The sequence below is a fragment of the Natator depressus genome, chromosome 1 (assembly GCF_965152275.1).
Source record: "Natator depressus isolate rNatDep1 chromosome 1, rNatDep2.hap1, whole genome shotgun sequence".
NCBI classification, from domain to species: Eukaryota; Metazoa; Chordata; order Testudines; family Cheloniidae; genus Natator; species Natator depressus.
In genome coordinates, this window is record NC_134234.1 from 214,321,655 (window position 1) to 214,336,150 (window position 14,496).

Sequence of the window (14,496 nt, forward strand, 5' to 3'; positions counted from 1 at the left end):
AGGTCAGCAGACTCAGGATCCAGGAGGCAGATGGAAACAAACCAAAATAAATGCTCTGGTACCCTTCCAAGATTCAGCCACAAGACTTCACTCACAGTCAATTGTATAGATGTTCAAAATGTGATCATGCTTGATCCTTGGGCTTGGTTCCCCCTCACTGGGGTGCAAAGACACCCATGGGCTCTGCGTCTTTGGTTTCTCCTAAGTGAGGCACATTACACCACTGGGCTTCTTGAGCTTGGCTCTCCTTTGGGGGGGGGGTGTCAGATGCTCCCTTGGGCTCTACTAGGCTCCTTAGGTTTGGCCCCTTCTTGACTGGGGAAAGTGACAGTATTCTCCCAAGGCCAATCAATCACTCACAGTAGATTGCACAGACCTTCATAATAGGATCATCCCTCTCCTTTCCTACATGCTCACAGTGAGCTGATTTCTTTTGTCGTCACCCACAATTATTTGAGCCCTGGGTTCAGTGGCTCCTCTCCTTAGCCTGGAGAAAGGGCCTTTAGCCATGGGCAGCGGGTATCGGGCTGGGAGAGGGACAGGCGTGGCCCACCCATGCTCCACCCCCAAACCCCCTGCTGCTTCCCACTCTGCGGTGGCATCGCCCTCCCTCCCTCCTGGTGCTTCAGGGCTGGGGGACCTGTGGTGACACTGCCCTCCTTCCCTCCAGGGCTGGGGGCGCTAGCCTGGGGCAGGGGCCAGCAGCCACATTGGGAGGACTCTGGGTTCCGGCAGAAGGGGCAAGGCCCTGGGCAGAAGGGGCAGGGCTGGCGGCTAGTCTCCCCCAGCCAGCAATTCACGCACTGCCCATGCTTTCTGTTGTGGGCAGGTTTGTGCATGCCCACCTCCCCGGGACTTCAACAGGTGAGCAATGAAATAATTAATACTTGAAATGTTAACATTGTTATCCTTGTGTATCTGGCTTGGCTCCCACTGAGATAAATAGGGCAGTTCACACCACACAGAGTTATTGTTTCAGATTCTGGAAACAGAGATAGAGATCACTGCATCCATTAGCCTTGAAAACAGGAGCTGAGTGCATCTCCCCAACCAACCATTACAGATAGAGACTTTTTAAAACACATGAAATCTTGAATTTTGGAGAATAAGGTAGCAGCATACAAGCAGTGTTGGTATGCCGCACTGGTGCATACTGGCTAAATCTGAGTCTTGGCACGATCCATCCAACTAAGGAGGAAAGAAAAACTCCAGAGTTGAGGGTCCTTCAGTGAGAATTTAGTGCCTGTAGTTCTGCCCTGTTGAACCAAGTTGCCGTAGGCCTGAGGGCCTCTGCTGATCTCAGCTGTTATGGTATCACATGAGGAGAGAGGCTTTGTGTGGGGAAAGGGAAAAAACCACGATGAGATGAAACTGAACAAGAAGTGGAAATCTCACACTGAATAATCACGAAATATTTCCTAACAGCGAGGAAACTGTGAAACTAGAGAAGAGTCTCCCCATAGGAAGAGGGGGGAACCTTTTTACAGACAGGACATTTAAACAAGAACTGGACAAAGCTCTTGGAGAGTTGACTGTGGTGAATTGCATTGTTCCCCAGGGAATGACAAGATGTGACCCAATAAGAGGTAGTAACAGCCTTGCTTCAGCCCAGAGAAAGATACTTCATTTGGAGAAATGAGGTGGACAGTGACCAGATGAGGCTTCCTGGGGAGGCAGAGGGATATGGGTTTGAAGAGAAGCTTCCCCTTTTTTGTTCCTCTGGTTTTGGCTCAGCAGGGGACAATGTGAAAAGGGAGATTTTGAAACAAAAGAGAGACTGCAAACATATAACTGAAATATACACAGTACAATCCCCATCTCCCACGTATTGGACTTGAAACACAGCCAGAAAACAGCCAAAATCAAGGAGATTTCCTACCAACTAAGTGAGACTTCACTGGCAGGTGGATATTTGAAGTTTCCTAGAGCAGCTTTGTTCAAACAGATCAATATCTAGGCATGTGGCATCAACAGCCACAGGCACCAGGAATGTGTGTTTTAGCTGCATACACAGAAGCATCTGTGGCTAACTGGCTCTGTGGATGAGGGGAAAGCAGTGGACGTGTTGTTCCTTGACTTTAGCAAAGCTTTTGACACGGGGTTACCGTGGATGAGAAGCTGGATGAGTCAACAGTGTGCCGTTGTTGCCAAGAAGGTCAATGGCATTTTGGGATGTATAAGTAGGGGCATTGCCAGCAGATCGAGGGACGTGATCGTTCCCCTCTATTGGACATTGGTGAGGCCTCATCTGGAGTACTGTGTCCAGTTTTGGGCCCCACACTACAAGAAGGATGTGGAAAAATTGGAAAACGTCCAGTGGAGGGTAACAAAAATGATTCGGGGACTGGAACACATGACTTATGAGGAGAAGCTGAGGGGACTGGGATTATTTAGTCGGCAGAAGAGAAGAATGAGGGGGGATTTGATAGCTGCTTTCCACTACCTGAAAGGGGGTTCCAAAGAGGACAGATCTAGACTGTTCTCAGTGGTAGCAGATGACAGAACGAGGAGTAATGGTCTCAAGTTGCAGTGGGGGAGGTTTAGGTTGGATATTAGGAAAAACTTTTTCACTAGGAGGGTGGTGAAACACTGGAATGCGTTACCTAGGGAGGTGGTGGAATCTCCTTCCTTCGAAGTTTTAAGGTCAGGCTTGACCAAGCCCTGGCTGGGATGATTTAGTTGGGGATTGGCCCTGCTTTAAGCAGGACGTCGAACTAGATGACCTCCTGAGGTTCCTTCCAACCCTGATATTGTATGATTTTATGATCTCTTCTTGAGACAGTGAAGCAATAGCCTCGCTCTACACGGTTCTGATGAGATCCTACCTGGAATATTACATTCAGCGTGGGCACCTCATTATTAGACATTAGCAAACTGGGGGGAGTTCAGAGAAGAACAAAAATGATCAGGGGATTGGAAGGAAACAATTATAAGGAGAAATTAAGAGAGCTAAAAATCAATCTTAACTAAATCACAACTAAGGTGGGGACTTCATAAGAGCCTGCAAATATCTGAAGGGTGTAAACTGCAAGAGGGGAGAGGAAGCTATGGAAGGAAAGATGAATCCCAGGAAAATCTTCCTGATAGTGAGATGTGTTGAGCTGTGGAATGGTCTCTTAGGAGAAGAGATGGAAGCTCTGTCACAACAGGACTGTTAAAACTAGACTGAAGAAAACACTGAAAAAATACAATATGCCACATGGAACAATCTTGCACTCGCCCTTGGAAGACAGACAGGATGATCTAAAAGATCTTTTCCCTTACTCATGTATGATTCATATATGCCAATAATTTATCTGTACCTTCATCTTTATTAATCTACATAGGCTTAAATTCTCCAGTCTATTGTCATGCAGTGAAGCTCAAGCAAGCTACAGATTTCAGGTGCCCAACCTGAGAATCCTACTAGGGGCCTTACTTTCAGAGATGCTGTGCTCTTTCAGCTACCGCTGATTTCCGATAGTTGTGAGTGCTCAGCACTTTTAAAAATCAAACCCAAGATGTCTCAAGCTGGACACCCAAAATCAATGGCCAGCTCTAAACATTTCTGCCATAGCTCCTGTAGATACCATATGACAGAGCCTTTGCTCTGGGATTCACCAATTTCATTTGGCTTGCTTACCTCTCTCTGTCACGACATCGTTGGCACAGACTGGCGGTGTCTGTGAAAAGCATACAGAAGTATAGATTATTTCTTCACTCATTTCAGCCACAGAGGTTTCTGCCCTGCTTACCTCCATGCCAAGATGAGGAGTGTGTATGGCAAGCAGTTTGAAACAGGCTGTTGCGCGAAAGAGCTCAGAATAAGGCAAAACAGGAAACCTGAGGCTGCATTTAAATAAAAAAACACGCAATCTGGCAGCCTCCACCTCTAGCTGTGTGAAATAAATGAATTCAAGGAAGGGGTAGTTTAAATGGAGGAAAGAGCAAATACACTGATACAAAACAGAGGGAGTACCAGGAAACAGATTATTATGATCGGTGTAATAAGCAGTAGTCACCAGTACACCAATTGCCTAATCATTGCCAAGCACTTTGGAGGCAACACAGCCAAGATGAGTTTTAAGAGGAGATTTGAGGAGGACAAGGTGGCAGCTTTGCAGACTTTTACAGAGAGCTCTTTCCAGGCATAAGGGGCAGCATGGTAGAAAGTGCAAAGTTGTTCTTGGAAAATTGACAATTTCAGCAAATGGGCAATGAAAGCTGGAATCAGTGGCAGAACAGAGGCAACAGTCACATCTCAAAAGTGTATATGAGATGACAGATAAAAGTGAAGCTCATCCATGAAGGCCTTTTAAAGGGAAGACAAATAGTGTTTGATGTGGTAGAGATGGGGGAAGAGAGTGGAGGGATGCAGAGAAGGAGGAAATGGTCAAAGTGACAAAACAAGTAAATGATTTTTACAGCAATGCTTTGAATGAAGGTAAGTGGAACAAAAAGTGGTTTCTCAAGACCAGAGAGGAGGAACTTGTAGTTGAGACATGAGATAAGGTGAAGTTTATCTATACAGTGGATCTTAAAGACATTATTCAGGAAGAACCAGCATGCAGTAGATACAGCTTGGATGTGAGTATCTAGACCAGTGGTTCTCAACCTATTTATCATTATGAGCCACATATGCTGTGTGGGGGACCAGGCGGCAGCCAGCTGTTCGGACCCCGAGCTCCACCCTGCGGGGCCAGTGGCAGCCAACAGCCCACCACACAGCACAGCAGATGGGAACCCACGGCCTTTAGCACACAGCTGAACTGGGCTGCAGCTGTGTCCTAATTGGGCCGCATGCAGCCTGCGGGTTGAGAACCGTTGATTTAGACAGAGGACCAAGTCAAAGGTGACACCCAGTTACAGGTCTGAGTGACAAAGAGGATGGGTGGCGTAATCCATCGTGAGTGAAAAAGGGAGGATAGAGGCTTGAGGGAAAAGATTAAGAGCTTTGTTTTGGCCATGTTGAGCTTCAGCTGATGGCTGAAAGTCCATGAGAAGATGTCAGACCAGCCTAGATTTTAGCTAGTACAGGAGACAGTGGAGAGGTGTATCTGTGAGCCATTAGTGTAGATATAATTTACTTAAATTTACAAATAACTATAAAGATGCCTATCCAAGTCCCTTGGTGCCTTAACACTCATTAATACAATTCAAACCTCAGCAACATTAAAATGATCACGTCAGCAGAAGCTTACCAGCCACCTACAGAAGCTCCTTTCTTCCCCTTCACGGTCTAAGACACATACCCTCCGCCCTCTCCAAAAACCTTATCAAACAGGTGTCGTTTATAGCGTGCCTGGAAAATAATCAGATTCTGACTATTTCAGACCAAGAGGGAGAGGAGATCCCAGAGACGCCGAGCCCTCACAGAGACAGCACCCTGCCAGCCACCCCCCTCTTTCCTAACTAGGGGGATCCGCTCGAGTGCCCCCGGGACTACAGCCGGGGCAGTAAGACAGAGATAGGGGTGATCCCTCAGGGAGGCTGGTCATACGCCACTGAGGTCTTTATCCAGGAGTAATCAATTATTTTTTGTGAAGGTCCAAATTTCTTGGTCAAGGCATAGTCGAGGTCCAGACTCCAGAGAAACGTTTTCACACCACAATAATGATAACCGTAAGTGAATGAAAGGACTTTGTGGTCCATTACAAAGCGTCCAGCGGTCCGGATTTGGCCCACGGTCGGCCTATTGACTAACCCTGGGTCACGCCCAAGAGCTTGGTCTCCATGCAGAGACCTGTGGGCAGCCAGGGCGGATCCCGAAGCTCGGCTATGAGAGGTTCCCAGCGGCTCCCCGTGGCTTTCAGGTGCAGCCCTGAGGGGTCACCGGGGTGAGCTCCGGCCCCCACCGCACGGCAGGGCCGCGAGCTCCCGGCCAGGCGCAGAGGCGAGACGCGAGCCCACGTCCCCTAGGAACCGCGGGGTCGCAGCGCTTAGCGGACCCCGCCGCGGCGGCCGGTTGCTTCCCTCGCCCACCCCCGCCCGCGGCTGCCATGGCCCCAGGGACCCCGCCGCAGCGCCCGCGCTACGACCCCCGGGCAGGGAAACCAGGGGGGCGGGGCCTGCCATGGCCCGGGGGCTTCCACCATCTCCGCCCCGGCCCCGCCTCCGGCCCCGGCCCCGGCCCCGCCTCCCCGCGCTCGGGCTGGAGAGCCGCCCAGCGAGCATCGGGTTCTCAGGACTACAACTCCCAGCAGGCACCGCGCCCGCCTTCTCCCAGCGCGTGGGGGGTGGCGGTGGTGGGAAAATCAGATGATGGGCGAGGAGCGCGTGAGGGTCTCGTGAGGCGGACGGGGTGCGGCAATGTTCGGTAACCAGCCCTGCGCCGCCATTGGGAGAGAGCATTTTGCGGGGTGGGTCCTCCTTCTGTGACTCTCATCGCTCATTGGGTCTTCTCAAGTGCCAATTTTTTAATTCCACTATTCATTGGAAGAGATGAAGTCGTAGGCGGGGCCTCCGTGGTCGTTCTCCCAGCCCATTGGACGAATAAGGGGAGACAGCGTCGTTCTTGCTCTGGAATCGTCACCATTAATTGGATGAGGAGAGCTCTGGGGGCCAGGCGCCTTCTATCCCCACCTCTCATTGGGCGAAAAGTATCTGGGGCCGAGTCATGTTTTGCCGTTCTCATATGCCATTGGGGAAACTGATCAGGGGCGGGGCCTGAGGCCCCGCGTTGTTGCCTAGCTTTAGCGCCCGCCCCTTACCCACTTCCTGCTTCCGGATCACCGGGTGGGACTGAGGGAGGCACCGGGCAGGCCGGTGGGGAGCGAGGAGGCGGTAGCGGTGGGGAGACCTTCCCCCACTGGTACTCGCGCCCGGGAAGGAGCTCCCGCTCCAGTTAATGAGGGCCTAATTAGTTATTAATTTATGCGTGATGAATATTCATGAGCTTTTGTTAATAATTCATTAGGTGGGTAGAGGCCGGGCGGCACACGGGATTCCCCAGGGTGGGCGCACGTGGCGCGGGCAGTGTGCGGATCATTGAGCTGGGCTGGGCTGGCACGACTTGGGTGCGTGGGGCTGACCGCGGGAGGTAGTGGCAGGGCACGTGGCCTTGTGGGTAGGTGGTGCAGACACCGGTGTCTGGGTAGCAACGGTGTGACGTGCAGCCTCGCAGATACTTCATGCCACACCTACCTCGCTGTCCCAGTGTCAGGTGAGTTTCTCCCTTTCCCCCCGTAATTTGTTTTCAGCATCTGTTAGTTGTCAGTGGTGGTGTTATTGGGGGTCGTGAAAGCCTGTGGGTGGGTGGATGTCGAGAGGATGGGCTGAGCAATGTATTGGGGTGCAATAAGAAGCTGGCTGTTGGGGATGTGTGGTTGGGGGATCCCAAGTGCTCTCAGGATGCCCTTTACAGTTTAGGCCAATTGAACCCTACTTTGTTACAGCTGTGAACTGGGATGCAGTTTCAGCAGCACCACTGACCTTAGTGGCCAATTTGTGGTTGGAGAGGTGACTACAAGGGCCTTGGGGTCTGCTGCTGTGTGAGAGTATTGCTAGGTACCCATTGTACAGATTCCCATTCTGGGGGCTGAAGGGACTTGGCTGTCAGGCCATCTGTCCACTCCTATATGAGAATATGGTGAATACTGATGGAAGAAACACCACCATGATCTCCTGATTTGGGATGGAGGAGAGAGATGGAAGGAATTTGTAAAGGAGAAAGAACTAATGAGAGGAGAGGACAAGGTCACTGAAGACTCCTAAATCCAGATATTGGATGGATCCTAACACACTTTGAAGTCCTTATATAACAGAATTATCCAGTTACTGAAATGCAGCAATCTCTGGGGTAGTACTCAGCAGCTTAATAGCCGCATGGCAACAGAACCCAACAATTTGAGTTTTCTGTCTAGAAAAAAAGCAGAACTCCAAATCCAGTTGAATCTTCAGGGGGTGTCTAAGGAGAGAGGATATAATCATCCAAGTTGGAATTTGACCAAAACACTGTGGTTAGCTCCCCTTCTGTGGCCAAAAAAAGTCACACAATCTTTAATGGCCATGAGTGGCTCTGGCCCTGGGCTTTCCATCTCAGCAAAAGTGGAAACTAATTGTGCTGCCTGTTATAAATCAGAAGGGGACACAGACCGGAAGTGAACAGTCTGCTGGGGACAGAGGAACTTGGTTAAATTTGAGTGTTTTGACAATGGAAACTATTGCCTGTTCAAAATCAATCCTTGGGCCAAACTCGCCCCGAGGGTGAGCCTGCTGCAGGCTGTGGTTACACTAGGTGTGCACCTGGCCTTTTATGCATTCATTGTTGATACTGTGTCCTGCCTGAACTCTAGCTATGGTCACTGGATTCTCTCTTCTAAATTTCCCCTCAGCAGTTTGCCCTCGCTTCCTGTCCTGAACTCTTTTATAGCATTGCTTGGTTCTGTTACATGGCTACTGTATTCCATCCGATATGGCTGCATTTCAGCTGGAGGAGGGTGTCCCACATACATGCAGTCTTCAAAGCATGTTGAGGTCTTTGCCACATGAGGGATGCTAAAGTACCGAAAGGCGCCAGTATTTTTATATCACTTTCAATTTGACAACCACATGAACTAAATATGTACAAGGTAACCAGCCAGAAAGGTCTTTTCTACTGTTGAGAGAGAGGTGTGTTCTGAGCACGGGAGCCAGGAAACCACGAGTTCTTATGCTGGTTCTGACTTGTTGTGTGCCTTTGTAGGGGGCAAGTCACAAGCTATTTGTGCCTCAGTTTCCTCTTCTATACAATAACAATAACATCTTCAGATTTATTTGTCAACCATACACCCTGATCTAAGAGGTCTCACGATAGTTACAAGCTTTAGGGTATGTCTACACTAGACCTGGAGGTGTAATTTCCATCTCAAGTAGACATACCCATGCTAACTGTGATCAAGCTAGCGTGCTAAAAGCAGAAGTGTAGCTGTGGCAGTGTGAGCGGCAAGAAGGGGTAGCCACACCAAGTATGCTTCCCATCCAAGACCCTGAATACATCCTTGGGCAGCTAGCCACTCCCTCCTGCTCTCAGTACCACTCCAGTGTAGATAGTCCCTTAGTGGCAGACCTTGTAACTCTGAATTCTTCAGTGTGGCTTTCACTATAACCCTCATGTAACTTCACTAGTCAACAGGCTGGCCCTTCCTTCTGTTAACTTCTTTGTGTTTTTGTAGCCCTACCTGATTTTTATAAAATTTTGGGTCAGTGTATTAATCAGTTTCTGTCAATGTTAGGATCTTCGCTGGGAGTTGTGGTTGGGAAGGGAAATCGACTGTGTGGCTGCTATTGAATGGCAAGGTTATTGTCTGTTTCTCTGAGCAATTAGCTCAATGTTTAAAGGATGTTTTATGATGAAGACACAGGACTGTGTTGTTCAATATCTTCATTAATGATCAGGAGGATGGCGTGCATTGTACCCTTGGCAAGTTTGCAGATGATACTAAACTGGGAGGAGAGGTAGTTATGCTGGAAGGTAGGGATAGGATACAGAGGGACCTAGACAAATTAGAGGATTGGGACAAAAGAAATCTGATGAGGTTCAACAAGGACAAGTGCAGAGTCCTGCACTTAGGATGGAAGAATCCCATGCACTGCTACAGATCAGGGATCGAGTGGCTAGGCAGTAGTTCTGCAGAAAAGGACCTAGGGGTTACAGTGGACGAGAAGCTGGATCTGAGTCAACAGTGTGCCCTTGTTGCCAAGAAGGCTAACGGCATTTTGGGCTGTATAGGTAGGGGCATTGCCAGCAGATCGAGGGACGTGATCGTTCCCCTCTATTCGACATTGGTGAGGCCTCATCTGGAGTACTGTGTCCAGTTTTGGGCCCCACACTACAAGAAGGATGTCCAGCGGAGAGCAACAAAAATGATTAGGGGACTGGAACACATGATTTATGAGGAGAGGCTGAGGGGACTGGGATTATTTAGTCGGCAGAAGAGAAGAATGAGGGGGGATTTGATAGCTGCTTTCAACTACCTGAAAGGGGGTTCCAAAGAGGCTGGACCTAGACTGTTCTCAGTGGTAGCAGATGACAGAACACTTTTTCACTAGGAGGGTGGTGAAGCACTGGAATGGGTTACATAGGGAGGTGGTGGAATCTCCTTCCTTAGCGGTTTTTTAGGTCAGGCTTGACAAAGCCCTGGCTGGGATGATTTAGTTGGGGATTGGTCCTGCTTTGAGCAGGGCGTTGGACTAGATGACCTCCTGAGGTCCCTTCCAACCCTGAGATTCTATGATTCTATGACTGGAAACCTGGGCTTCTGGGTTTTATTCCCATCTTAGCCATTGACTTATGTGACCTTACACTTGTCACCTCTGTGCCTTGGTTTCCTCATATGTAAATCAGGGATGCCAGTCCTGACCTTGTGAAACTCAGTGCTTATAAAATACTTTCAGATTCTCGGTGGAAAGGAGCTAGGGAAGGGCAACATAAATTAATACAATTATTAGGATTAAGGAGCTTGAAATAGACAAAGCCTGACTAATCCTAGTCACTGTCCCCCACAAGCTCTTTACACAAGAGCTGCAAAGACAATTGATTAGAATGATACTAAGTCTGTCTCTGATGACAGATGCCCCTTTGGGATACAATAAATAGGGCTTATGTCTGAAACTGACCCTGGTTTCAATAGCTGGCCAGCCTAAAGCATGTTGGGTTCTGTTCTGGCCAAGTGAGTGCCAGTTGATGCACTCAGCAGCAAGATCTTACTACCCCAATGTAAAGTCAAGGAAGATTTGCAGATTGGGCCAGTGGTTTTGTGGGTCTCAAACTGGCCCTGGCTGTACCCAAGGCTGGGCTTTGGAGTCTCCTGAGGATCTCTGAGATATTCTTGGGCCTCAGCTCCTCCCCTTTGAAGCCATGAATGAAGAAGACCTTGAGGTTTGTGTATAGGGGTGGGAATGAGGTGTTTAAGTGTTAATACTTCTTGTGCCTCTCTCTCTCTCTCTCTCTCTGCAACGGCATGTATACAGAATGTTCCCGTCTCACTGTGGTTCCTGTACTGCGCTGCTAGTGCTTCTGGCCCTGGTCATGGTCGCGATGGCAGATCAGGAAGAGAAGCACTGTGACCTAGTAGGAGATCAGGACAAAGAGTCGAAAAGAGAACAGGCCTTACTGAAGAAGCTGGAACCCCTGATGCCCAGGAGGTACAGTGCATGCAACCCTCTGGCCCACTGCAGGGACTGGGATCTGGACCCTGTCCAGTCAGACCCAGATCAGGAGAGAGTGAATGGCTCATAGGGCATTGAAGAATGGGACACTGGTTCTAACTAACCTGGGTGAGACAAATTTGATGGATCTCATTCTGTTTCCTGGTGGGAAGGAGCCCACATCACAGAATCACCAGCACAATCAGCACTAATGGGCTCCTTTCATGGCAGTCTCGGCTGTCACTCTGTGGACTGAATGGGACACAGTGGCAGGATTCCCTTTTCCCTATAGATGCCTCCTGGCACAAGAGTGAGATGGTAAGGGAGGAGTTTGCATTGCTGCTGTCCAGGGTCTACCTCTTCTGGGGTCAACAGAGGAGCTCAGTTTCCAGAGGCCCCACCAGTGGAGAGGTAGGGAGCAAGTGAGCTTACCTGAAAGGCAAGGCCTAGCTTAAGCCGTAAGTGGGCCTTAGAAATGGAGACAGTGTGGTGAGGCATTTCTGAATGTTAAAGATCTAATAACCTGTGTGGGATTCAATAAAGCAGTTGTCTGTTATCTGTCCCCTTCGCGCAGCTTTGATTGCACTGTGAGCTTGAGCCCAGAGGAGAAGTACAGCTACACGTTCAGGGTGTGCAGAGAGGTCAACAGCTCTCTGTCCCAATCAGGCCTGGTACAGATCAATTTAAAGGACCAAAAGCACACAGTGGTGGGAAGAATCAATGAGACACAGGTCTTCAGTGGAAGTAAGACTCCCCTCAACCCTCCTCTCCAGCTCTGCCAGTCCACCTCACTCCTGACCTGCAGCCCTCTTTGTTTTTTCCCTTGGCAGGTGACTGGATCATGCTGATTTATAAGGGAGGGGATTCGTATGGTAGCCACTGCCATGGTGAGAAGAGGAAGGCCATGATAATGATCTCTTGCAACCGGAAGACTCTATCAGTGAGTGGCATGGGAGGACTGTGGGGCCAGGTGTAGAGGTTGAAGAGGAGAGTGTGGCTGTGAGGCAGGAGTGAATCCGAGAGAGATTGGGGGAGAGTGTCGCTGTGGGTGGGGAGGCTGTGGAGCAGCCAGAGGGGTTTTACTTCTTCTGTCTAGTGGGTGTTGGGTCTCTGTACCAGTAATGGTTGTGCTGCCTTTTGACTGGCTTAGCAGGCAGCTAATAGGAGATGGTATGTGGCTTATTTTAGAAGTGGCTGAAATGGGACAGCTTTGGGGGAGAGCTCTGGAGGGGGCAGGCCAGGGTCAGCTGGGAGCCTCCCCATGTGTGTGAGAATCCCAGAGTCGGGGGATTACTGGAATCTTTGGCAAAGCTGGGAGCATCTGTGCAAGTAGGGGGACTTATTTGTGTCTAGCCTGCCACGTTTCCTCTTCCCCACCTCCACCCAACCAGAGTGGCTTTACCTTGCTATCAGAAGAGCGGGAAAAGGAGCAGGACTGTTTGTACCTCTTTGAGATGGACAGCAGCTTGGCCTGCCCACCCGAGGACTCCCACCTCAGCATTGGGTCCATCCTGCTCATCACGTGAGTTACTGCAGGAGCGTCTGTTCCAGGCCTCTGTACTTGTTAGGAACATAGCACATGACATAACAGAACAGATCACTGGCCTATCTTGCATGTTCGTGGCCAATGCTGGCTGTAACTCTGCCCTTGAGTAAGGCTTTTCATCCACTGATCTACAAGATCTTGATGAGGATTAAGCCTCAGAATACCCCATGTGAGAGAGGGAAACGTTATCCCTTCCCGTTTTACAAATGGAGAAGTTGAGGCACGGAGAGAAGAGACTTGCTCAAGATCGCACGGCAAGTCAGTAGCAGAGCAGGGACTAGAACCCAGGAGTCCTAACTCCCAGACCCCTGTGCTAACCATGAGACAGCACTTCCTCTCAGCAATGCTGGGGATGGGTTTATGCATGCTGATCGACAGCCCTGGTACCTTTTCTGCAGGTGCAGCTGCTATTTATGGCCCCATTTTCTGAATCGTACAGAGCTGTTGGCTCCACTCCCAACTGGAGGTAGACAGTCAGCTGGGGAGAGGTTGCCTTCAGCTTCCTCTCACACTCCTGTTTCAACATTCTCCTCCAGGTTTGCTTCGCTGGTTGCAGTCTATATCATTGGGGGATTCCTCTACCAGCGCCTGGTAGTGGGTGCAAAGGGCATGGAGCAGTTCCCACATTTTACCTTCTGGCAGGATCTCGGCAACTTGATGGCGGTAAGTGAAAATCAGTACAGATCCCCAATCCAGCCCAGCTGTAAGGCAAAAGAAAAGGGCAGCTGCCCCACACTCGGGGCCTATGATTTTTGTCAGATTGCACAAGCTTTATGCTTAGGGTGACTGTTCTTGGATGCGAGACCTCCCAAAGAGAACTCTGGTGCAGCAGGAAGCAGATGACTCATTTGAGGGGGGCATTCTCCCCTTTGAGTCATTGCTGGCCTTAATGTTCCACCATGGTGCTAATGCTGGGGAAGGTACCATCCTGCAATTGCTGTGTAAACCAGAGGTCCTGCCCAGGCGTAGAAATTCTTTTCACATGGTGCTTTTCACATGGGGAGAGAGTAACCTCAGTGTCTGGCCAAATTCCAACAGGGAAAAGTTCCACTTTGCTTCCCTAAAACTTGCTCCCAGCAGTTCTAGTCAGAGATATTATTCTTCACTTACTGACCTACTATAATGTTGCCTGGTGCTATAAATCAGCTACCATGTTCCACCTAAGAAGTGGTTGGATTCAGGATTACAGGCATTGTGTATTTAATCTTTGTAAAGAGTTCTGGGATCTCTCAAATACTTCAGTGATGGGTGCAATAGGAGAACAGAACAGGAGAAACATGAGAGGGGCTGCTATTGTTTAGCATAATCTGTTGCATGTGGTCTGATCCCAGTACAACAACTTGTTTCTGCAGGATGGTTGTGATTTCATCTGCCGGTCTAAGCCCCAGAATGCCCCAGCTGCATACCGTGGTGTGGGTGATGACCAACTGGGGGAGGAGTCAGAAGAACGGGATGACCATTTGCTACCAATGTGATCAGGCATTAGACATCAGTTCTTTTTCTCTTTCCGTCTTCCCCCGGCCATTCACTTAACCAGGTGTTACCTAACCACTTCTCTTTTCACGCTCTACTCTTCCGGTTTTCTTTAAATGATTTGCTTCTTCCACAGCTGGTGTGTCATCCCCCTGCTATCCCAGAATCCTCTATTTCAGAGTAGCACTGGCCCTAGGGGCATGTCCTCTGAATGTAATGCTGTGATTGGCTTATGCAGAGTGCTATGCAGTTGGGAAGAATGGTATTTACCCAGAGTTCTGTGCAGCTATGAGATGGCAAAAGTGCTTATCCAGCATTCAGTGCCCGGCAGGCCTGGGAGTCCCCTCAATGAGATCTAGGGAGAAACCCTG

At 49.5% G+C, this 14,496-nt stretch overlaps 1 protein-coding gene across 1 annotated transcript; it reads left to right on the forward strand.

Moving 5' to 3' along the window:
* The first annotated feature begins 6,706 nt into the window (after positions 1 to 6,706).
* On the forward strand, positions 6,707 to 14,496 carry M6PR (mannose-6-phosphate receptor, cation dependent). The gene is made up of 7 exons (XM_074935114.1): positions 6,707 to 7,141; positions 10,930 to 11,103; positions 11,681 to 11,850; positions 11,937 to 12,046; positions 12,498 to 12,628; positions 13,189 to 13,315; positions 14,005 to 14,496. Exons 1-7 carry the CDS (start codon positions 7,110 to 7,112, stop codon positions 14,125 to 14,127), a joined length of 867 nt encoding a protein of 288 aa, XP_074791215.1. The 5' UTR covers positions 6,707 to 7,109; the 3' UTR covers positions 14,128 to 14,496.

What these genes read in the sequence shown, in the direction of transcription:
- M6PR (XM_074935114.1), top strand. Translation starts at nt 7,110, where the DNA reads ATGCCACACCTACCTCGCTGTCCCAGTGTCAG. An exon ending in CCTCGCTGTCCCAGTGTCAG is followed by an intron (nt 7,142 to 10,929) that starts GTGAGTTTCTCC and finishes GCATGTATACAG; the next exon opens with AATGTTCCCGTCTCACTGTG. An exon ending in GACACAGGTCTTCAGTGGAA is followed by an intron (nt 11,851 to 11,936) that starts GTAAGACTCCCC and finishes TTCCCTTGGCAG; the next exon opens with GTGACTGGATCATGCTGATT.